Source organism: Leptodactylus fuscus, unplaced genomic scaffold (assembly GCF_031893055.1).
Source record: "Leptodactylus fuscus isolate aLepFus1 unplaced genomic scaffold, aLepFus1.hap2 HAP2_SCAFFOLD_885, whole genome shotgun sequence".
Taxonomy (NCBI): domain Eukaryota; kingdom Metazoa; phylum Chordata; class Amphibia; order Anura; family Leptodactylidae; genus Leptodactylus; species Leptodactylus fuscus.
In genome coordinates, this window is record NW_027440932.1 from 22,278 (window position 1) to 40,941 (window position 18,664).

The following is an 18,664-nucleotide window of genomic DNA, read 5'->3' on the forward strand; positions in this document are numbered from 1 at the left end:
CGCCCCATATAATAGTGATACCCACAGTGCTCCATATAATAGTGATAACCACAGTGCGCTATATAATAGTGATAACCACAGCGCCCCATATAATAGTGATAACCACAGTGCCCCATATAATAGTGATAACCACAGCGCCCCATATAATAGTGATAACCACAGTGCCCCATATAATAGTGATAACCACAGTGCCCCATATAATAGGTATAACCACAGCACCCCATATAATAGTGATAACCACAGCGCCCCATATAATAGTGATAACCACAGTGCCCCATATAATAGTGATAACCACAGTGCCCCATATAATAGTGATAACCACAGTGCCCCATATAATAGTGATAACCACAGTGCCCCATATAATAGTGATAACCACAGTGCTCCATATAATAGGGATAACCACAGTGCCCCATATAATAGGGATAACCACAGTGCCCCATATAATAGTGATAACCACAGTGCCCCATATAATAGTGATAACCACAGTGCCCCATACAATAGTGATAACCACAGTGCCCCATATAATAGTGATAACCACAGTGCTCCATATAATAGTGATAACCACAGTGCTCCATATAATAGTGATAACCACAGTGCCCCATACAATAGTGATAACCACAGCGCTCCATATAATAGGTATAACCACAGCGCCCCATATAATAGTGATAACCACAGTGCTCCATATAATAGTGATAACCACAGTGCCCCATATAATAGTGATACCCACAGTGCTCCATATAATAGTGATAACCACAGTGCTCCATATAATAGTGATAACCACAGTGCCCCATATAATAGGTATAACCACAGTGCTCCATATAATAGTGATAACCACAGTGCTCCATATAATAGTGATAACCACAGTGCTCCATATAATAGGTATAACCACAGTGCCCCATATAATAGTGATAACCACAGCGCCCCATATAATAGTGATAACCACAGTGCCCCATATAATAGGTATAACCACAGCGCTCCATATAATAGTGATAACCACAGTGCGCCATATAATAGGTATAACCACAGCGCTCCATATAATAGTGATAACCACAGTGCTCCATATAATAGTGATAACCACAGTGCTCCATATAATAGTGATAACCACAGTGCCCCATATAATAGTGATAACCACAGTGCCCCATATAATAGGTATAACCACAGTGCGCCATATAATAGGTATAACCACAGTGCTCCATATAATAGTGATAACCACAGTGCTCCATATAATAGTGATAACCACAGTGCTCCATATAATAGTGATAACCACAGTGCCCCATATAATAGTGATAACCACAGTGCCCCATATAATAGGTATAACCACAGTGCTCCATATAATAGTGATAACCACAGTGCTCCATATAATAGTGATAACCCCAGTGCTCCATATAATAGTGATAACCACAGTGCTCCATATAATAGTGATAACCACAGCGCTCCATATAATAGTGATAACCACAGTGCTCCATATAATAGTGATAACCCCAGTGCTCCATATAATAGTGATAACCACAGTGCTCCATATAATAGTGATAACCACAGTGCCCCATATAATAAGAAGACAACAGTGCCCCATATAATAGTGATAACCACAGCGCCCCATATAATAGTGATAACCACAGTGCTCCATATAATAGTGATAACCACAGCGCTCCATATAATAGTGATAACCACAGCGCTCCATATAATAGTGATAACCCCAGCGCTCCATATAATAGTGATAACCACAGTGCTCCATATAATAGTGATAACCACAGTGCCCCATATAATAAGAAGACAACAGTGCCCCATATAATAGTGATAACCACAGCGCCCCATGTAATAGGTATAACCACAGTGCCCCATATAATAGTGATAACCACAGTGCCCCATATAATAGTGATAACCACAGTGCCCCATATAATAGTGATACCCACAGTGCTCCATATAATAGGTATAACCACAGTGCTCCATATAATAGTGATAACCACAGTGCTCCATATAATAGTGATAACCACAGCGCCCCATGTAATAGGTATAACCACAGTGCTCCATATAATAGTGATAACCACAGCGCCCCATATAATAGTGATAACCACAGTGCCCCATATAATAGTGATAACCCCAGCGCTCCATATAATAGTGATAACCACAGCGCCCCATGTAATAGGTATAACCACAGTGCTCCATATAATAGTGATAACCACAGTGCCCCATATAATAGTGATAACCACAGTGCCCCATATAATAGGTATAACCACAGTGCTCCATATAATAGTGATAACCACAGTGCTCCATATAATAGTGATAACCACAGTGCCCCATATAATAGTGATAACCACAGTGCTCCATATAATAGTGATAACCACAGTGCTCCATATAATAATGATAACCACAGTGCCCCATATAATAGTGATAACCACAGTGCTCCATATAATAATGATAACCACAGTGCCCCATATAATAGTGATACCCACAGTGCTCCATATAATAGTGATAACCACAGTGCCCCATATAATAGTGATAACCACAGTGCCCCATATAATAGTGATAACCACAGCACCCCATATAATAGTGATAACCACAGTGCTCCATATAATAGTGATAACCACAGTGCCCCATATAATAGTGATAACCACAGTGCCCCATATAATAGTGATAACCACAGCGCTCCATATAATAGTGATAACCACAGTGCTCCATATAATAGTGATAACCACAGCGCTCCATATAATAGTGATAACCACAGTGCTCCATATAATAGTGATAACCACAGTGCCCCATATAATAGTGATAACCACAGTGCCCCATATAATAGTGATAACCACAGTGCTCCATATAATAGGTATAACCACAGTGCTCCATATAATAGGTATAACCACAGTGCTCCATATAATAGGTATAACCACAGTGCTCCATATAATAGTGATAACCACAGTGCCCCATATAATAGTGATAACCACAGCGTTCCATATAATAGTGATAACCACAGCGCTCCATATAATAGTGATAACCACAGTGCCCCATATAATAGTGATAACCACAGCGCTCCATATAATAGTGATAACCACAGTGCCCCATATAATAGTGATAACCACAGTGCGCCATATAATAGTGATAACCACAGCGCTCCATATAATAGTGATAACCACAGTGCCCCATATAATAGTGATAACCACAGCGCTCCATATAATAGTGATAACCACAGTGCCCCATATAATAGTGATAACCACAGTGCTCCATATAATAGTGATAACCACAGTGCTCCATATAATAATGATAACCACAGTGCCCCATATAATAGTGATACCCACAGTGCTCCATATAATAGGTATAACCACAGTGCTCCATATAATAGTGATAACCACAGTGCTCCATATAATAGTGATAACCACAGCGCCCCATGTAATAGGTATAACCACAGTGCTCCATATAATAGGTATAACCACAGTGCCCCATATAATAGTGATAACCACAGTGCTCCATATAATAATGATAACCACAGTGCCCCATATAATAGTGATACCCACAGTGCTCCATATAATAGTGATAACCACAGTGCTCCATATAATAGTGATAACCACAGTGCGCTATATAATAGTGATAACCACAGTGCTCCATATAATAGTGATAACCACAGTGCGCTATATAATAGTGATAACCACAGTGCCCCATGTAATAGTGATAACCACAGTGCTCCATATAATAGTGATAACCACAGCACCCCATATAATAGTGATAACCACAGTGCCCCATATAATAGTGATAACCACAGTGCCCCATATAATAGTGATAACCACAGCACCCCATATAATAGTGATAACCACAGTGCTCCATATAATAGTGATAACCACAGTGCGCTATATAATAGTGATAACCACAGTGCCCCATGTAATAGTGATAACCACAGTGCTCCATATAATAGTGATAACCACAGCACCCCATATAATAGTGATAACCACAGTGCCCCATATAATAGTGATAACCACAGTGCCCCATATAATAGTGATAACCACAGTGCTCCATATAATAGTGATAACCACAGCGCTCCATATAATAGTGATAACCACAGTGCCCCATATAATAGGTATAACCACAGTGCTCCATATAATAGTGATAACCACAGTGCGCCATATAATAGGTATAACCACAGCGCTCCATATAATAGTGATAACCACAGTGCTCCATATAATAGTGATAACCACAGTGCCCCATATAATAGGTATAACCACAGTGCTCCATATAATAGTGATAACCACAGTGCTCCATATAATAGTGATAACCACAGTGCTCCATATAATAGTGATAACCACAGTGCCCCATATAATAGTGATAACCACAGCGCTCCATATAATAGTGATAACCACAGTGCGCCATATAATAGGTATAACCACAGCGCTCCATATAATAGTGATAACCACAGTGCTCCATATAATAGTGATAACCACAGTGCCCCATATAATAGGTATAACCACAGTGCTCCATATAATAGTGATAACCACAGTGCTCCATATAATAGTGATAACCACAGCGCCCCATATAATAGTGATAACCACAGTGCTCCATATAATAGTCATAACCACAGTGCCCCATATAATAGTGATAACCACAGCGCTCCATATAATAGTGATAACCACAGCGCCCCATTTAATAGTGATAACCACAGTGCCCCATATAATAGTGATAACCCCAGCGCTCCATATAATAGTGATAACCACAGTGCTCCATATAATAGTGATAACCACAGTGCCCCATATAATAAGAAGACAACAGTGCCCCATATAATAGTGATAACCACAGCGCCCCATATAATAGTGATAACCACAGTGCTCCATATAATAGTGATAACCACAGCGCTCCATATAATAGTGATAACCACAGCGCTCCATATAATAGTGATAACCCCAGCGCTCCATATAATAGTGATAACCACAGTGCTCCATATAATAGTGATAACCACAGTGCCCCATATAATAAGAAGACAACAGTGCCCCATATAATAGTGATAACCACAGCGCCCCATGTAATAGGTATAACCACAGTGCCCCATATAATAGTGATAACCACAGTGCCCCATATAATAGTGATAACCACAGTGCCCCATATAATAGTGATACCCACAGTGCTCCATATAATAGGTATAACCACAGTGCTCCATATAATAGTGATAACCACAGTGCTCCATATAATAGTGATAACCACAGCGCCCCATGTAATAGGTATAACCACAGTGCTCCATATAATAGTGATAACCACAGCGCCCCATATAATAGTGATAACCACAGTGCTCCATATAATAGTGATAACCACAGTGCCCCATATAATAGTGATAACCACAGCGCCCCATGTAATAGGTATAACCACAGTGCTCCATATAATAGTGATAACCACAGCGCCCCATATAATAGTGATAACCACAGTGCTCCATATAATAGTGATAACCACAGTGCCCCATATAATAGGTATAACCACAGTGCCCCATATAATAGTGATAACCACAGTGCTCCATATAATAATGATAACCACAGTGCCCCATATAATAGTGATAACCACAGTGCTCCATATAATAATGATAACCACAGTGCCCCATATAATAGTGATAACCACAGTGCTCCATATAATAGTGATAACCACAGTGCTCCATATAATAGTGATAACCACAGCGCTCCATATAATAGTGATAACCACAGCGCTCCATATAATAGTGATAACCACAGTGCTCCATATAATAGTGATAACCACAGTGCCCCATATAATAGTGATAACCACAGTGCCCCATATAATAGTGATAACCACAGTGCTCCATATAATAGGTATAACCACAGTGCTCCATATAATAGGTATAACCACAGTGCTCCATATAATAGGTATAACCACAGTGCTCCATATAATAGTGATAACCACAGTGCCCCATATAATAGTGATAACCACAGTGCCCCATATAATAGTGATAACCACAGTGCCCCATATAATAGTGATAACCACAGCGCTCCATATAATAGTGATAACCACAGTGCCCCATATAATAGTGATAACCACAGTGCGCCATATAATAGGTATAACCACAGCGCTCCATATAATAGTGATAACCACAGTGCGCTATATAATAGTGATAACCACAGTGCCCCATATAATAGTGATAACCACAGTGCTCCATATAATAGTGATAACCACAGTGCTCCATATAATAATGATAACCACAGTGCCCCATATAATAGTGATAACCACAGTGCCCCATATAATAGTGATAACCACAGTGCTCCATGTAATAGTGATACCCACAGTGCTCCATATAATAGGTATAACCACAGTGCTCCATATAATAGTGATAACCACAGTGCTCCATATAATAGTGATAACCACAGCGCCCCATGTAATAGGTATAACCACAGTGCTCCATATAATAGGTATAACCACAGTGCCCCATATAATAGTGATAACCACAGTGCTCCATATAATAATGATAACCACAGTGCCCCATATAATAGTGATACCCACAGTGCTCCATATAATAGTGATAACCACAGTGCTCCATATAATAGTGATAACCACAGTGCGCTATATAATAGTGATAACCACAGTGCTCCATATAATAGTGATAACCACAGTGCGCTATATAATAGTGATAACCACAGTGCCCCATGTAATAGTGATAACCACAGTGCTCCATATAATAGTGATAACCACAGCGCTCCATATAATAGTGATAACCACAGTGCCCCATATAATAGTGATAACCACAGTGCCCCATATAATAGTGATAACCACAGCACCCCATATAATAGTGATAACCACAGTGCTCCATATAATAGTGATAACCACAGTGCTCCATATAATAGTGATAACCACAGCGCTCCATATAATAGTGATAACCACAGCGCTCCATATAATAGTGATAACCACAGTGCCCCATATAATAGTGATAACCACAGCGCTCCATATAATAGTGATAACCACAGCGCCCCATATAATAGTGATAACCACAGTGCGCCATATAATAGGTATAACCACAGCGCTCCATATAATAGTGATAACCACAGTGCTCCATATAATAGTGATAACCACAGCGCCCCATATAATAGTGATAACCACAGTGCCCCATATAATAGGTATAACCACAGTGCTCCATATAATAGTGATAACCACAGTGCCCCATATAATAGTGATAACCACAGCGCTCCATATAATAGTGATAACCACAGTGCGCTATATAATAGTGATAACCACAGCGCCCCATATAATAGTGATATCCACAGTGCTCCATATAATAGTGATAACCACAGTGCGCTATATAATAGTGATAACCACAGCGCCCCATATAATAGTGATAACCACAGTGCCCCATATAATAGTGATAACCACAGTGCCCCATATAATAGTGATAACCACAGCGCCCCATATAATAGTGATAACCACAGTGCCCCATATAATAGTGATAACCACAGCGCTCCATATAATAGTGATAACCACAGTGCGCTATATAATAGTGATAACCACAGCGCCCCATATAATAGTGATATCCACAGTGCTCCATATAATAGTGATAACCACAGTGCGCTATATAATAGTGATAACCACAGTGCCCCATATAATAGTGATAACCACAGTGCCCCATATAATAAGAAGACAACAGTGCCCCATATAATAGTGATAACCACAGTGCCCCATATAATAGTGATAACCACAGTGCCCCATATAATAGTGACAGTCTGTGTTATCTATGTAATTAGCACCTGCCCGTGATTTAGTCTGCGTGTTAGATAAGGATGAACTTGACACTTGGGTATGCGTTAACCAATCACCATTTTATTCAGTAATGAATGAGTGAACGTTTTCGGTCTTCACAAGACCTTCCTCAGACTCTACGTAAATACAAAACAATACAGTGTAAGATACAAAAATTGTGAACATAAAATAAAAGTGAAAAAACAAAAGAGAATCGTAATCACACGCAGGTGACTTGGTATGTACATAATTTACACAGTAGAAAGGCCAAGTATTGTTTGAGGTGGATGCGACTTCATAACAGCTGGTTGAACCCATATGTAAAAATTACAGTACCAATATTAAGGAGAATAGCCATATAGATGAAAAATAGCAAATGTGTCAGATACATACATATATATATATATATATATACATATAGTAAACAGAAATGAGCCCAGTAGTGCAATGAAACACAGGGATTTATAATCACCTTAAGTATACAGGATGAAGGCTGCAGTAGTAACTGGACGCGGCGGCGCCACCAGCAGGTCTAGAATAACATGGTAACGATTAGTATAGAACCATACTGAAATATGAAATCGGAAGCCAATGCTGGTTGTCCAGGGGTACTTACCTCCAGTCAGTCCTGACCAGGCCCGCAGGGAAGATACTATAAAAGTATGGTAGGTAGGAGAAGCGTGGCTGCCCTGTACAATGCTGTGTTCAGCTGTGGTAATGGCGCGTAGTGACGCCAAACCTCCGTGTATAAAAAGGAGAAGAGGGAGGTGTCGCATCGCACCGATTGGTGCAGTATACGCAGGCGCAGTAGCGCCTGTACGGACTACGTCCGACATACGCACAGGCGCTGTGGCGGTAATATATAATATAATAATAAAGCGCCAGGAGGTGGGGACAATACTACTGATAACAAGACAAATGGCGAATGTATACACATGAATATGCTATAGGAAGACTTGTATATAGCTCTATAACCAGAATAAAAGAATATAGTCAGGAAGAGCAGAAGGGAAAGTGAAATGAAAAGGAGGCCAGATGAGAATATAAGTGGAGCTGGTATAAAGAGTAGGTAGTGAATAACATAGGGCACAGCTAGAATAAAGAAAAGAAAAACAACAAGACAAAATAAAAAAGTAAGAATTGAAAATTATAAGGGAACAATAACATTAAAAAATGGAAAAAGAATAAAAATTAAAAAAAAAAAAATTTGAATAAAAATTAAAAAAAAAAAAATTTGAAAAATTATTTTTGAAAAAAATTAGAAGTGAAAAAATAAATAAAAATTACAACTAATGACCAGTAATGGGACATAACTAATTACCAATCTCAAAGGATATTGTTAGTGCGGGCGCTGATCGGTCAGCCGGAGGTAGTCCTATCCAGCCTGAAAATTAAATATAATAAGGTAAGTACATTGCAATCCCTGTATTAAATAACAAGAAACGGTAACGATGTGGGGGCAGGTTAAATGAAGGCCTGGATTTCCTACTCTCTCTTTAGACCCTTTGGCTCCATGGTCTGGAGCTTGTGGATCCAGAAAGCTTCTCTCTTTTTGAGTAAGAGAGTCCTGTTTCCACCTCTTCGTGGTAAGTCAACCTGCTCGAGGACCTGGAACTTAAGTTGTGAAACACTGTGTCCTAAAGTATGAAAATGTGATGGAATGGGAAGTAGTAGGTTATTGCATCCGATGTTGGATTTGTGTTGTTTGATGCGGTCTCGCACATGCTGGGTGGTCTCCCCAACGTATGCGAGACCGCACGGACATTTGATTAGATAGACAACATAGCTGGAGTTACAGGTGAAATAGTGTTTTGTAGTAAATGCCTGACTGCTATGTGGATGATAAATCTTATTGCCCTTGATGACATTGGAACACTGTTGGCAGCTGAAGCATGGGAAAGTGCCGGTTCTAGGGCTGCTTAAAAAAGTCTGGCGAGGCACCTTAATATTAGAGCCCAGGTCGGCTCTCACCAGTCTATCCCTCAGATTTCGAGGGCGTCTATAGCATGGTCTAAAGCCTTGTGAGAACTCTTTGATCTGTGGATAGGCTCGTGTCAGGAGGGACCAGTGTTTCCTAATGATGCTGTGCACCTTATAAGAAAAAGGGTGAAAGGTATGAACAAACGTGATCCTCCCCTCACCTGTATTTTTGGGACCACTGGATATTGTTTGGTCAGACGATTGTGTGAATGCATTTTTCAAGATCTTATCAGGGTAGCCCCTAGCCTTAAACCTTTCCTCCATTTCTCTAAGCCTTAGTTCTCTCGTTTCCGGGTCCTGAACGATCCGTTTGACTCTGCAGGATTGAGACTTAGGCAATGACTTTTTAGTGGAACTGGGGTGGCAACTCGAATAATGCAAGAGACCGTTCCTATCTGTTTCCTTTTTGTAAAGGTCTAGTTGGAGTCCGCCATCAAGCGTTTTAATGACTCTAGTGTCCAGGAAACTAATCTCCACCCCACTATGGTGGAGGGTAAATTTAAGCTCGGGCCAAATGCTATTGATGTGTGTTGTGAAGTCTAGTAAAGTGGACAAGGGACCCTGCCAGATACAAAAAATGTCATCGATATACCTTTTCCAGGTAATCGCATGTTTCAAAAATAATTGATGGGTATATACATAATTGTCCTCAAAAAAGGACATGTACGCGTTAGGGTCTAAAGAGAGAGTAGGAAATCCAGGCCTTCATTTAACCTGCCCCCACATCGTTACCGTTTCTTGTTATTTAATACAGGGATTGCAATGTACTTACCTTATTATATTTAATTTTCAGGCTGGATAGGACTACCTCCGGCTGACCGATCAGCGCCCGCACTAACAATATCCTTTGAGATTGGTAATTAGTTATGTCCCATTACTGGTCATTAGTTGTAATTTTTATTTATTTTTTTCACTTCTAATTTTTTTCAAAAATAATTTTTCAAATTTTTTTTTTTAATTTTTATTCTTTTTCCATTTTTTAATTTTATTGTTCCCTTATAATTTTCAATTCTTACTTTTTTATTTTGTCTTGTTGTTTTTCTTTTTTCTTTTCTTTATTCTAGCTGTGCCCTATGTTATTCACTACCTATTCTTTATACCAGCTCCACTTATATTCTCATCTGGCCTCCTTTTCATTTCACTTTCCCTTCTGCTCTTCCTGACTATATTCTTTTATTCTGGTTATAGAGCTATATACAAGTCTTCCTATAGCATATTCATGTGTATACATTCGCCATTTGTCTTGTTATCAGTAGTATTGTCCCCACCTCCTGGCGCTTTATTATTATATTATATATTACCGCCACAGCGCCTGTGCGTATGTTGGACGTAGTCCGTACAGGCGCTACTGTGCCTGCGCATACTGCACCAATCGGTGCGATGCGACACCTCCCTCTTCTCCTTTTTATACACGGAGGTTTGGCGTCACTACGCGCCATTACCACAGCTGAACACAGCATTGTACAGGGCAGCCACGCTTCTCCTACCTACCATACTTTTATAGTATCTTCCCTGTATCATCCTGTATCTATCCCTAGTATCATCCTGTATACTTAAGGTGATTATAAATCCCTGTGTTTCATTGCACTACTGGGCTCATTTCTGTTTACTATATGTATATATATATATGTATGTATCTGACACATTTGCTATTTTTCATCTATATGGCTATTCTCCTTAATATTGGTACTGTAATTTTTACATATGGGTTCAACCAGCTGTTATGAAGTCGCATCCACCTCAAACAATACTTGGCCTTTCTACTGTGTAAATTATGTACATACCAAGTCACCTGCGTGTGATTACGATTCTCTTTTGTTTTTTCACTTTTATTTTATGTTCACAATTTTTGTATCTTACACTGTATTGTTTTGTATTTACGTAGAGTCTGAGGAAGGTCTTGTGAAGACCGAAAACGTTCACTCATTCTTTACTGAATAAAATGGTGATTGGTTAACGCATACCCAAGTGTCAAGTTCATCCTTATCTACTACTTCAAGGGGTGGGACCCTAACTTCACCCAGACGGGGACAGCACCTGTATCCCTATTCATACGATTAGTCTGCGTGTTGTTACTGTGTAAGCGGCCATTAGCACCTTGTGGCCAGCGAACATGCACAGTCAGCTTTGCCCTAGGCCTAGACGTTAGAAGCCACCGCCGGAAGAAGACATGGTGAAGACCTTGTTCCAGACGAAGATGGAGGCGGCGCTGAAGAGTTCTCTGGCAGCATTGGGGCCGCCCCCAGTGCTGTGAGAGAGCTCATTTACATACTGAGGAAAACGGAATTTCAAACAAACGGCGAAGCGGAGAAGACAACAAAAGGTAGAAGAAGGATAACGGTTCTTAAGGCTATTCAGATGTGTTAGAAAACAAAAGGGTTTGAAAGATAGGATCCCTTTTAAGGTGTTTTCCCCTCCAGTGTGTCAGCGCTTCCTGGAGCAGATCAGATAACATGCAGATGCTTGTACACAATGGACTGAGGGTTAGCTGAGTGTTACATAGAGAGATAACAGACCTGGGACCTGAGATAAGCGGCTGCAGGAGCAGTGTAATATAGTATGTGACCATAAATCCAGAACAGTAGTGAAGCCATGTCATGTACCGGGATACAAAGTAGCCGATGTGTTACTCCAGGTTACAGAGTATCTATGGGACATGTAATATAGTATGTGACCATAAATCCAGAACAGTAGTGAAGCCATGTCATGTACCGGGATACAAAGTAGCCGATGTGTTACTCCAGGTTACAGAGTATCTATGGGACATGTAATATAGTATGTGACCATAAAGCCAGAACAGTAGTGAAGCCATGTCATGTACCGGGATACAAAGTAGCTGATGTGTTACTCCAGGTTACAGAGTATCTATGGGACATGTAATATAGTATGTGACCATAAACCCAGAACAGTAGTGAAGCCATGTCATGTACCGAGATACAAAGTAGCCGATGTGTTACTCCAGGTTACAGAGTATCTATGGGACATGTAATATAGTATGTGACCATAAATCCAGAACAGTAGTGAAGCCATGTCATGTACCGGGATACAAAGTAGCCGATGTGTTACTCCAGGTTACAGAGTATCTATGGGACATGTAATATAGTATGTGACCATAAACCCAGAACAGTAGTGAAGCCATGTCATGTACCGGGATACAAAGTAGCCGATGTGTTACTCCAGGTTACAGAGTATCTATGAGACATGTAATATAGTATGTGATCATAAATCCAGAACAGTAGTGAAGCCATGTAATGTACCGGGATACAAAGTAGCTGATGTGTTACTCCAGGTTACAGAGTATCTATGAGACATGTAATATAGTATGTGACCATAAAGCCAGAACAGTAGTGAAGCCATGTCTTGTACCGGGATACAAAGTAGCCGATGTGTTACTCCAGGTTACAGAGTGTCTATGGGACATGTAATATAGTATGTGACCATAAAGCCAGAACAGTAGTGAAGCCATGTCTTGTACCGGGATACAAAGTAGCCGATGTGTTACTCCAGGTTACAGAGTATCTATGAGACATGTAATATAGTATGTGATCATAAATCCAGAACAGTAGTGAAGCCATGTCATTTACCGGGATACAAAGTAGCCGATGTGTTACTCCAGGTTACAGAGTATCTATGAGACATGTAATATAGTATGTGACCATAAAGCCAGAACAGTAGTGAAGCCATGTCTTGTACCGGGATACAAAGTAGCCGATGTGTTACTCCAGGTTACAGAGTATCTATGGGACATGTAATATAGTATGTGACCATAAAGCCAGAACAGTAGTGAAGCCATGTCATGTACCGGGATACAAAGTAGCTGATGTGTTACTCCAGGTTACAGAGTGTCTATGGGACATGTAATATAGTATGTGACCATAAAGCCAGAACAGTAGTGAAGCCATGTCATGTACCGGGATACAAAGTAGCTGATGTGTTACTCCAGGTTACAGAGTATCTATGGGGCAAATCTCATCCAAATCCACTAAGTGGTTTCTGTGTGATTGAGGAGCAAACATCCAAACTGTCGCATGTATAATAGTAGTAGGATATACAGTGTAACACTATAGTATAATAACACCCTATATACAGTCCTATGAAAAAGTTTGGGCACCCCTATTAATCTTAATCATTTTTAGTTCTAAATATTTTGGTGTTTGCAGCAGCCATTTCAGTTTGATATATCTAATAACTGATGGACACAGTAATATTTCAGGATTGAAATGAGGTTTATTGTACTAACAGAAAATGCGCAATATGCATTAAACCAAAATTTGACCGGTGCAAAAGTATGGGCACCCTTATCATTTTATTGATTTGAATTCCCCTAACTACTTTTTACTGACTTACTGAAGCACAAAATTGGTTTTGTAACCTCAGTGAGCTTTGAACTTCATAGCCAGATGTATCCAATCATAAGAAAAGGTATTTAAGGTGGCCAATTGCAAGTTGTTCTACTATTTGAATCTCCTCTGAAGAGTGGCATCATGGGCTACTCAAAACAACTCTCAAATGATCTGAAAACAAAGATTGTTCAACATAGTTGTTCAGGGGAAGGATACAAAACGTTGTCTCAGAGATTTAACCTGTCAGTTTCCACTGTGAGGAACATAGTAAGGAAATGGAAGACCACAGGGACAGTTCTTGTTAAGCCCAGAAGTGGCAGGCCAAGAAAAATATCAGAAAGGCAGAGAAGAAGAATGGTGAGAAGAGTCAAGGACAATCCACAGACACCTCCAAAGAGCTGCAGCATCATCTTGCTGCAGATGGTGTCACTGTGCATCGGTCAACTATACAGCGCACTTTGCACAAGGAAAAGCTGTATGGGAGAGTGATGAGAAAGAAGCCGTTTCTGCACGTACGCCACAAATAGAGTTACTGCCTGAGGTATGAAAAAGCACATTTGGACAAGGCAGCTTCATTTTGGAAACAAAAATTGAGTTGTTTGGTTATAAAAAAAGGCGTTATGCATGGCGTCCAAAAAGAAACAGCATTCCAAGAAAAACACATGCTACCCACTGTAAGATTTGGTGGAGGTTCCATCATGCTTTGGGGCTGTGTGGCCAATGCCGGCATCGGGAATCTTGTTAAAGTTGAGGGTCGCATGGATTCCACTCAGTATCAGCAGATTCTTGAGAATAATGTTCAAGAATCAGTGACGAAGTTGAAGTTACGCCGGGGATGGATATTTCAGCAAGACAATGATCCAAAACACCAAAGCTCCAAATCCTCAGGCATTCATGCAGAGGAACAATTACAATGTTCTGGAATGGCCATCCTAGTCCCCAGACCTGAATATCATTGAACATCTGTGGGATGATTGGAAGCGGGCTGTCCATGCTCGGCGACCATCTAACTTAACTGAACTTGAATTGTTTGTCCAAAATCCCTTCATCCAGGATCCAGGAACTGATTAAAAGCTACAGGAAGCGACTAGAGGCTGTTATCTCTGCAAAAGGAGGATCTACTAAATATTAATGTCACTTTTCTGTTGAGGTGCCCATATTTTTGCACCGGTCACATTTTGGTTTAATGCATATTGCGCATTTTCTGTTAGTACAATAAACCTCATTTCAATCCTGAAATATTACTGTGTCCATCAGTTATTAGATATATCAAACTGAAATGGCCGCTGCAAATACCAAAATATTTAGAACTAAAAATGATTAAGATTAATAGGGGTGCCCAAACTTTTTCATAGGACTGTATATATAATAGTAGTAGGATATTGGCGCAGTAATAATGCTATAGTATAACAAAGGGTTAATGGGTAAGTTTCCTATTGATGGATCGGCGCTGTCACACTACAGGGGACGCTGCTATACTGAGGGCACTACAGGGGGTCACCTGAGGGGATACCCCAAAAATATCCCAATAATATCAGAGCCTAAGGCTGGGAAAGCTGGGTGACAGGCAACATGGCCGCCATTACGTTGGGCTATTTTCCTACAATTTTCTAACCATTCTTCACTATTTTCCAGATCTGTGCTGTCAGTGACCCTGTATGTGGCCTGCTCACAGCTGAAGAGGTGTTACAGTGTATCGGCAAGCATTGCCAGTGACTGAGGACACTCCTGCTCACACTCACATTGTACATGGCCAGTCCTGCTCACTGCTGAGGGTTTGGGTGAATGTCAATCATTTTAGCTTTGTATTGAACCACTTTACACAATTGTGCAGGAATTTTAACCCTTCCAGTCACAGGATTATTATAGACAGCAGGAGAAGTGAATGGGAAAATCCTGATTGTTCAGCACAAAGATCCATCCGAGCGTGTGGTGATGATTGTAGTAGCAGCCCTTGTGAGAGGAGGATGAGGAGGATTGTTCTGGGAAGTCGCGTGTCGTGATTGGTTTATAAGGATTGTGGGAATTCGGGTTTGTTTGATAATTGTCAAGAATGTGGTGATTGTGGTGATTTTTCTGATGATTGTGGTGATTGTGGTGATTTCTCTGGTGATTGTGGTGATTTCTCTGGTGATTGTGGTGATTGTTGTTACGATTGTGGTGATTTTTCTGATGATTGTGGTGATTGTGGTGATTTCTCTGGTGATTGTGGTGATTGTTGTTACGATTGTGGTGATTTCTCTGGTGATTGTGGTGATTGTTGTTACGATTGTGGTGATTTCTCTGGTGATTGTGGTGATTGTGGTGATTTCTCTGGTGATTTCTCTGATGATTGTGGTGATTGTTGTTACGATTGTGGTGATTGTGGTGATTGTGGTGATTTCTCTGATGATTGTGGTGATTTCTCTGGTGATTGTGGTGATTGTTGTTACGATTGTGATGATTTCTCTGACAGCTGTGATGGCGGTTGTCACAGTCCTTGGCGTTTTCCCTTCTGATTTTCCGGACTTACTAATGAGCATATAATGTGACCTGACAATGGCGGCTCTATCCTAGGACACTGAGTAATTCCTGGTACCTGCCCCACATCGGCACAGCGCCCCCCGCAGCAGCCAACACTTACAAGAAATTGTCTTATAGAATTGCTGACGTTCCTGGAGAGATCCTCAGCGGGAGACTATTGTGTAATATACGATATATCTCACAGACTATAAGACCCCCCACCCTTAGGATCAGAGGGGTCAGAGCCCACCCATTGGTTAATGGCATTGTGGAAAGTCATAGGAAACCCCAAAACCCAAATGCATGATGTCAGCAATCCCACTGAGTATACAGGACCCTACACGACCCCTAGCGACCCTATAGAAGAGCCTACAGAATATAAACCCTCATCTCATACAAAAAGCAAAGGAAACCCAAGTCATGCAATCCTAGAGAGTCGGGGGGCTTGTAAGGGTCCCCAATAACTAAGAGAGGAGTGTGCAGTAAAGGGTTAACCCCAAATACCCCAGACATGTCAGAGGAGAGTGGCAGTATATACCGTATACCCTGCGCTCCCATGTCACCTGCTGCACACTCTGTCACACTATATCACACTCTGTCACAATCTATCACAATGTATTACAATCTATCAGGATATATCACACTCTGTCACACTCTATCACAATGTATTACAATGTATCAGGATATATCGCACTCTGTCACAATGTATCAGGATAGCTGAAAGTTTGGTACAAAAACACAAAGCACAAGTTGTAACACAGTTACTGAGAGAGGCAGTTACAATGTATGAGGGGTAAAGCTCTGCAGGCCGCAGCACATCTCACCTCCACCATCTGACCCTGTGCACATCTGACAGCCAGAAGGGACAGCACATGCGGCAGCAGCATCCTCAGCCTCCTCGCCATCTTCTTCCTGTGTCCGGCCTCTCCCTCTCTCCAGGCAGATCTGATGCTGAGGCTTCCCGAGGGATCATTAATTCATGAGACTGGTGTCATTTACAGGGGAGGGGGCAGGGAAGATGGCAGAGCACCAGATCTGACTGAGAGCGAGGGGTGGCGGTATACTGGGCCCTGACCCAGGAGCTGACAATCTAATCTCTATATCACACAATGTATCACTCCCATCATCCCTGACCCCAGGAGCTGACACTCTAATCTCTATATCACACACAATGTATCACTGCCATCATCCCTGACCCCAGGAGCTGACAATCTAATCTCTATATTACACACAATGTATCACTCCCATCATCCCTGACCCCAGGAGCTGACAATCTAATCTCTATATCACACACAATGTATCACTGCCATCATCCCTGACCCCAGGAGCTGACAATCTAATCTCTATATCACACAATGTATCACTCCCATCATCCCTGACCCCAGGAGCTGACAATCTAATCTCTATATCACACACAATGTATCACTGCCATCATCCCTGACCCCAGGAGCTGACAATCTAATCTCTATATCACACACAATGTATCACTCCCATCATCCCTGACCCCAGGAGCTGACAATCTAATCTCTATATCACACACAATGTATCACTCCCATCATCCCTGACCCCAGGAGCTGACAATCTAATCTCTATATCACACAATGTATCACTCCCATCATCCCTGACCCCAGGAGCTGACAATCTAATCTCTATATCACACACAATGTATCACTGCCATCATCCCTGACCCCAGGAGCTGACAATCTAATCTCTATATCACACACAATGTATCACTCCCATCATCCCTGACCCCAGGAGCTGACAATCTAATCTCTATATCACACACAATGTATCACTCCCATCATCCCTGACCCCAGGAGCTGACAATCTAATCTCTATATCACACACATGTTGTGTGCTGGGGGCCACTATGGGACATAATACTGTGTGCAGGGGCCACTATGGGACATAATACTGTGTGCAGGGGCCACTATGGGACATAATACTGTGTGCAGGGGCCACTATGGGACATAATACTGTGTGCAGGGGCCACTATGGGACATAATACTGTGTGCAGGTGTCACTATGGGGCATAATACTGTGTGCAGGGGACACTATGGGGGATAATACTGTGTGCAGGGGACACTATGGGACATAATACTGTGTACAGGGGCCACTATGGGGGATAATACTGTGTG

At 41.2% G+C, this 18,664-nt stretch overlaps 1 protein-coding gene across 1 annotated transcript in view; it reads right to left on the reverse strand.

Moving 5' to 3' along the window:
- The window catches only part of LOC142188971 (transmembrane inner ear expressed protein-like), a gene marked incomplete at its 3' end in the record, with an annotated part of 38,342 nt that extends 20,898 nt beyond the window's left edge, over positions 1-17,444 (reverse strand). The window contains exon 1 of the mRNA XM_075262084.1: positions 17,351-17,444. Within this exon, the coding sequence (XP_075118185.1) occupies positions 17,351-17,431 (81 nt within the window). The remainder of the gene's footprint in view (positions 1-17,350) is intronic.
- Between the last annotated feature and the right edge of the window lie 1,220 nt (positions 17,445-18,664).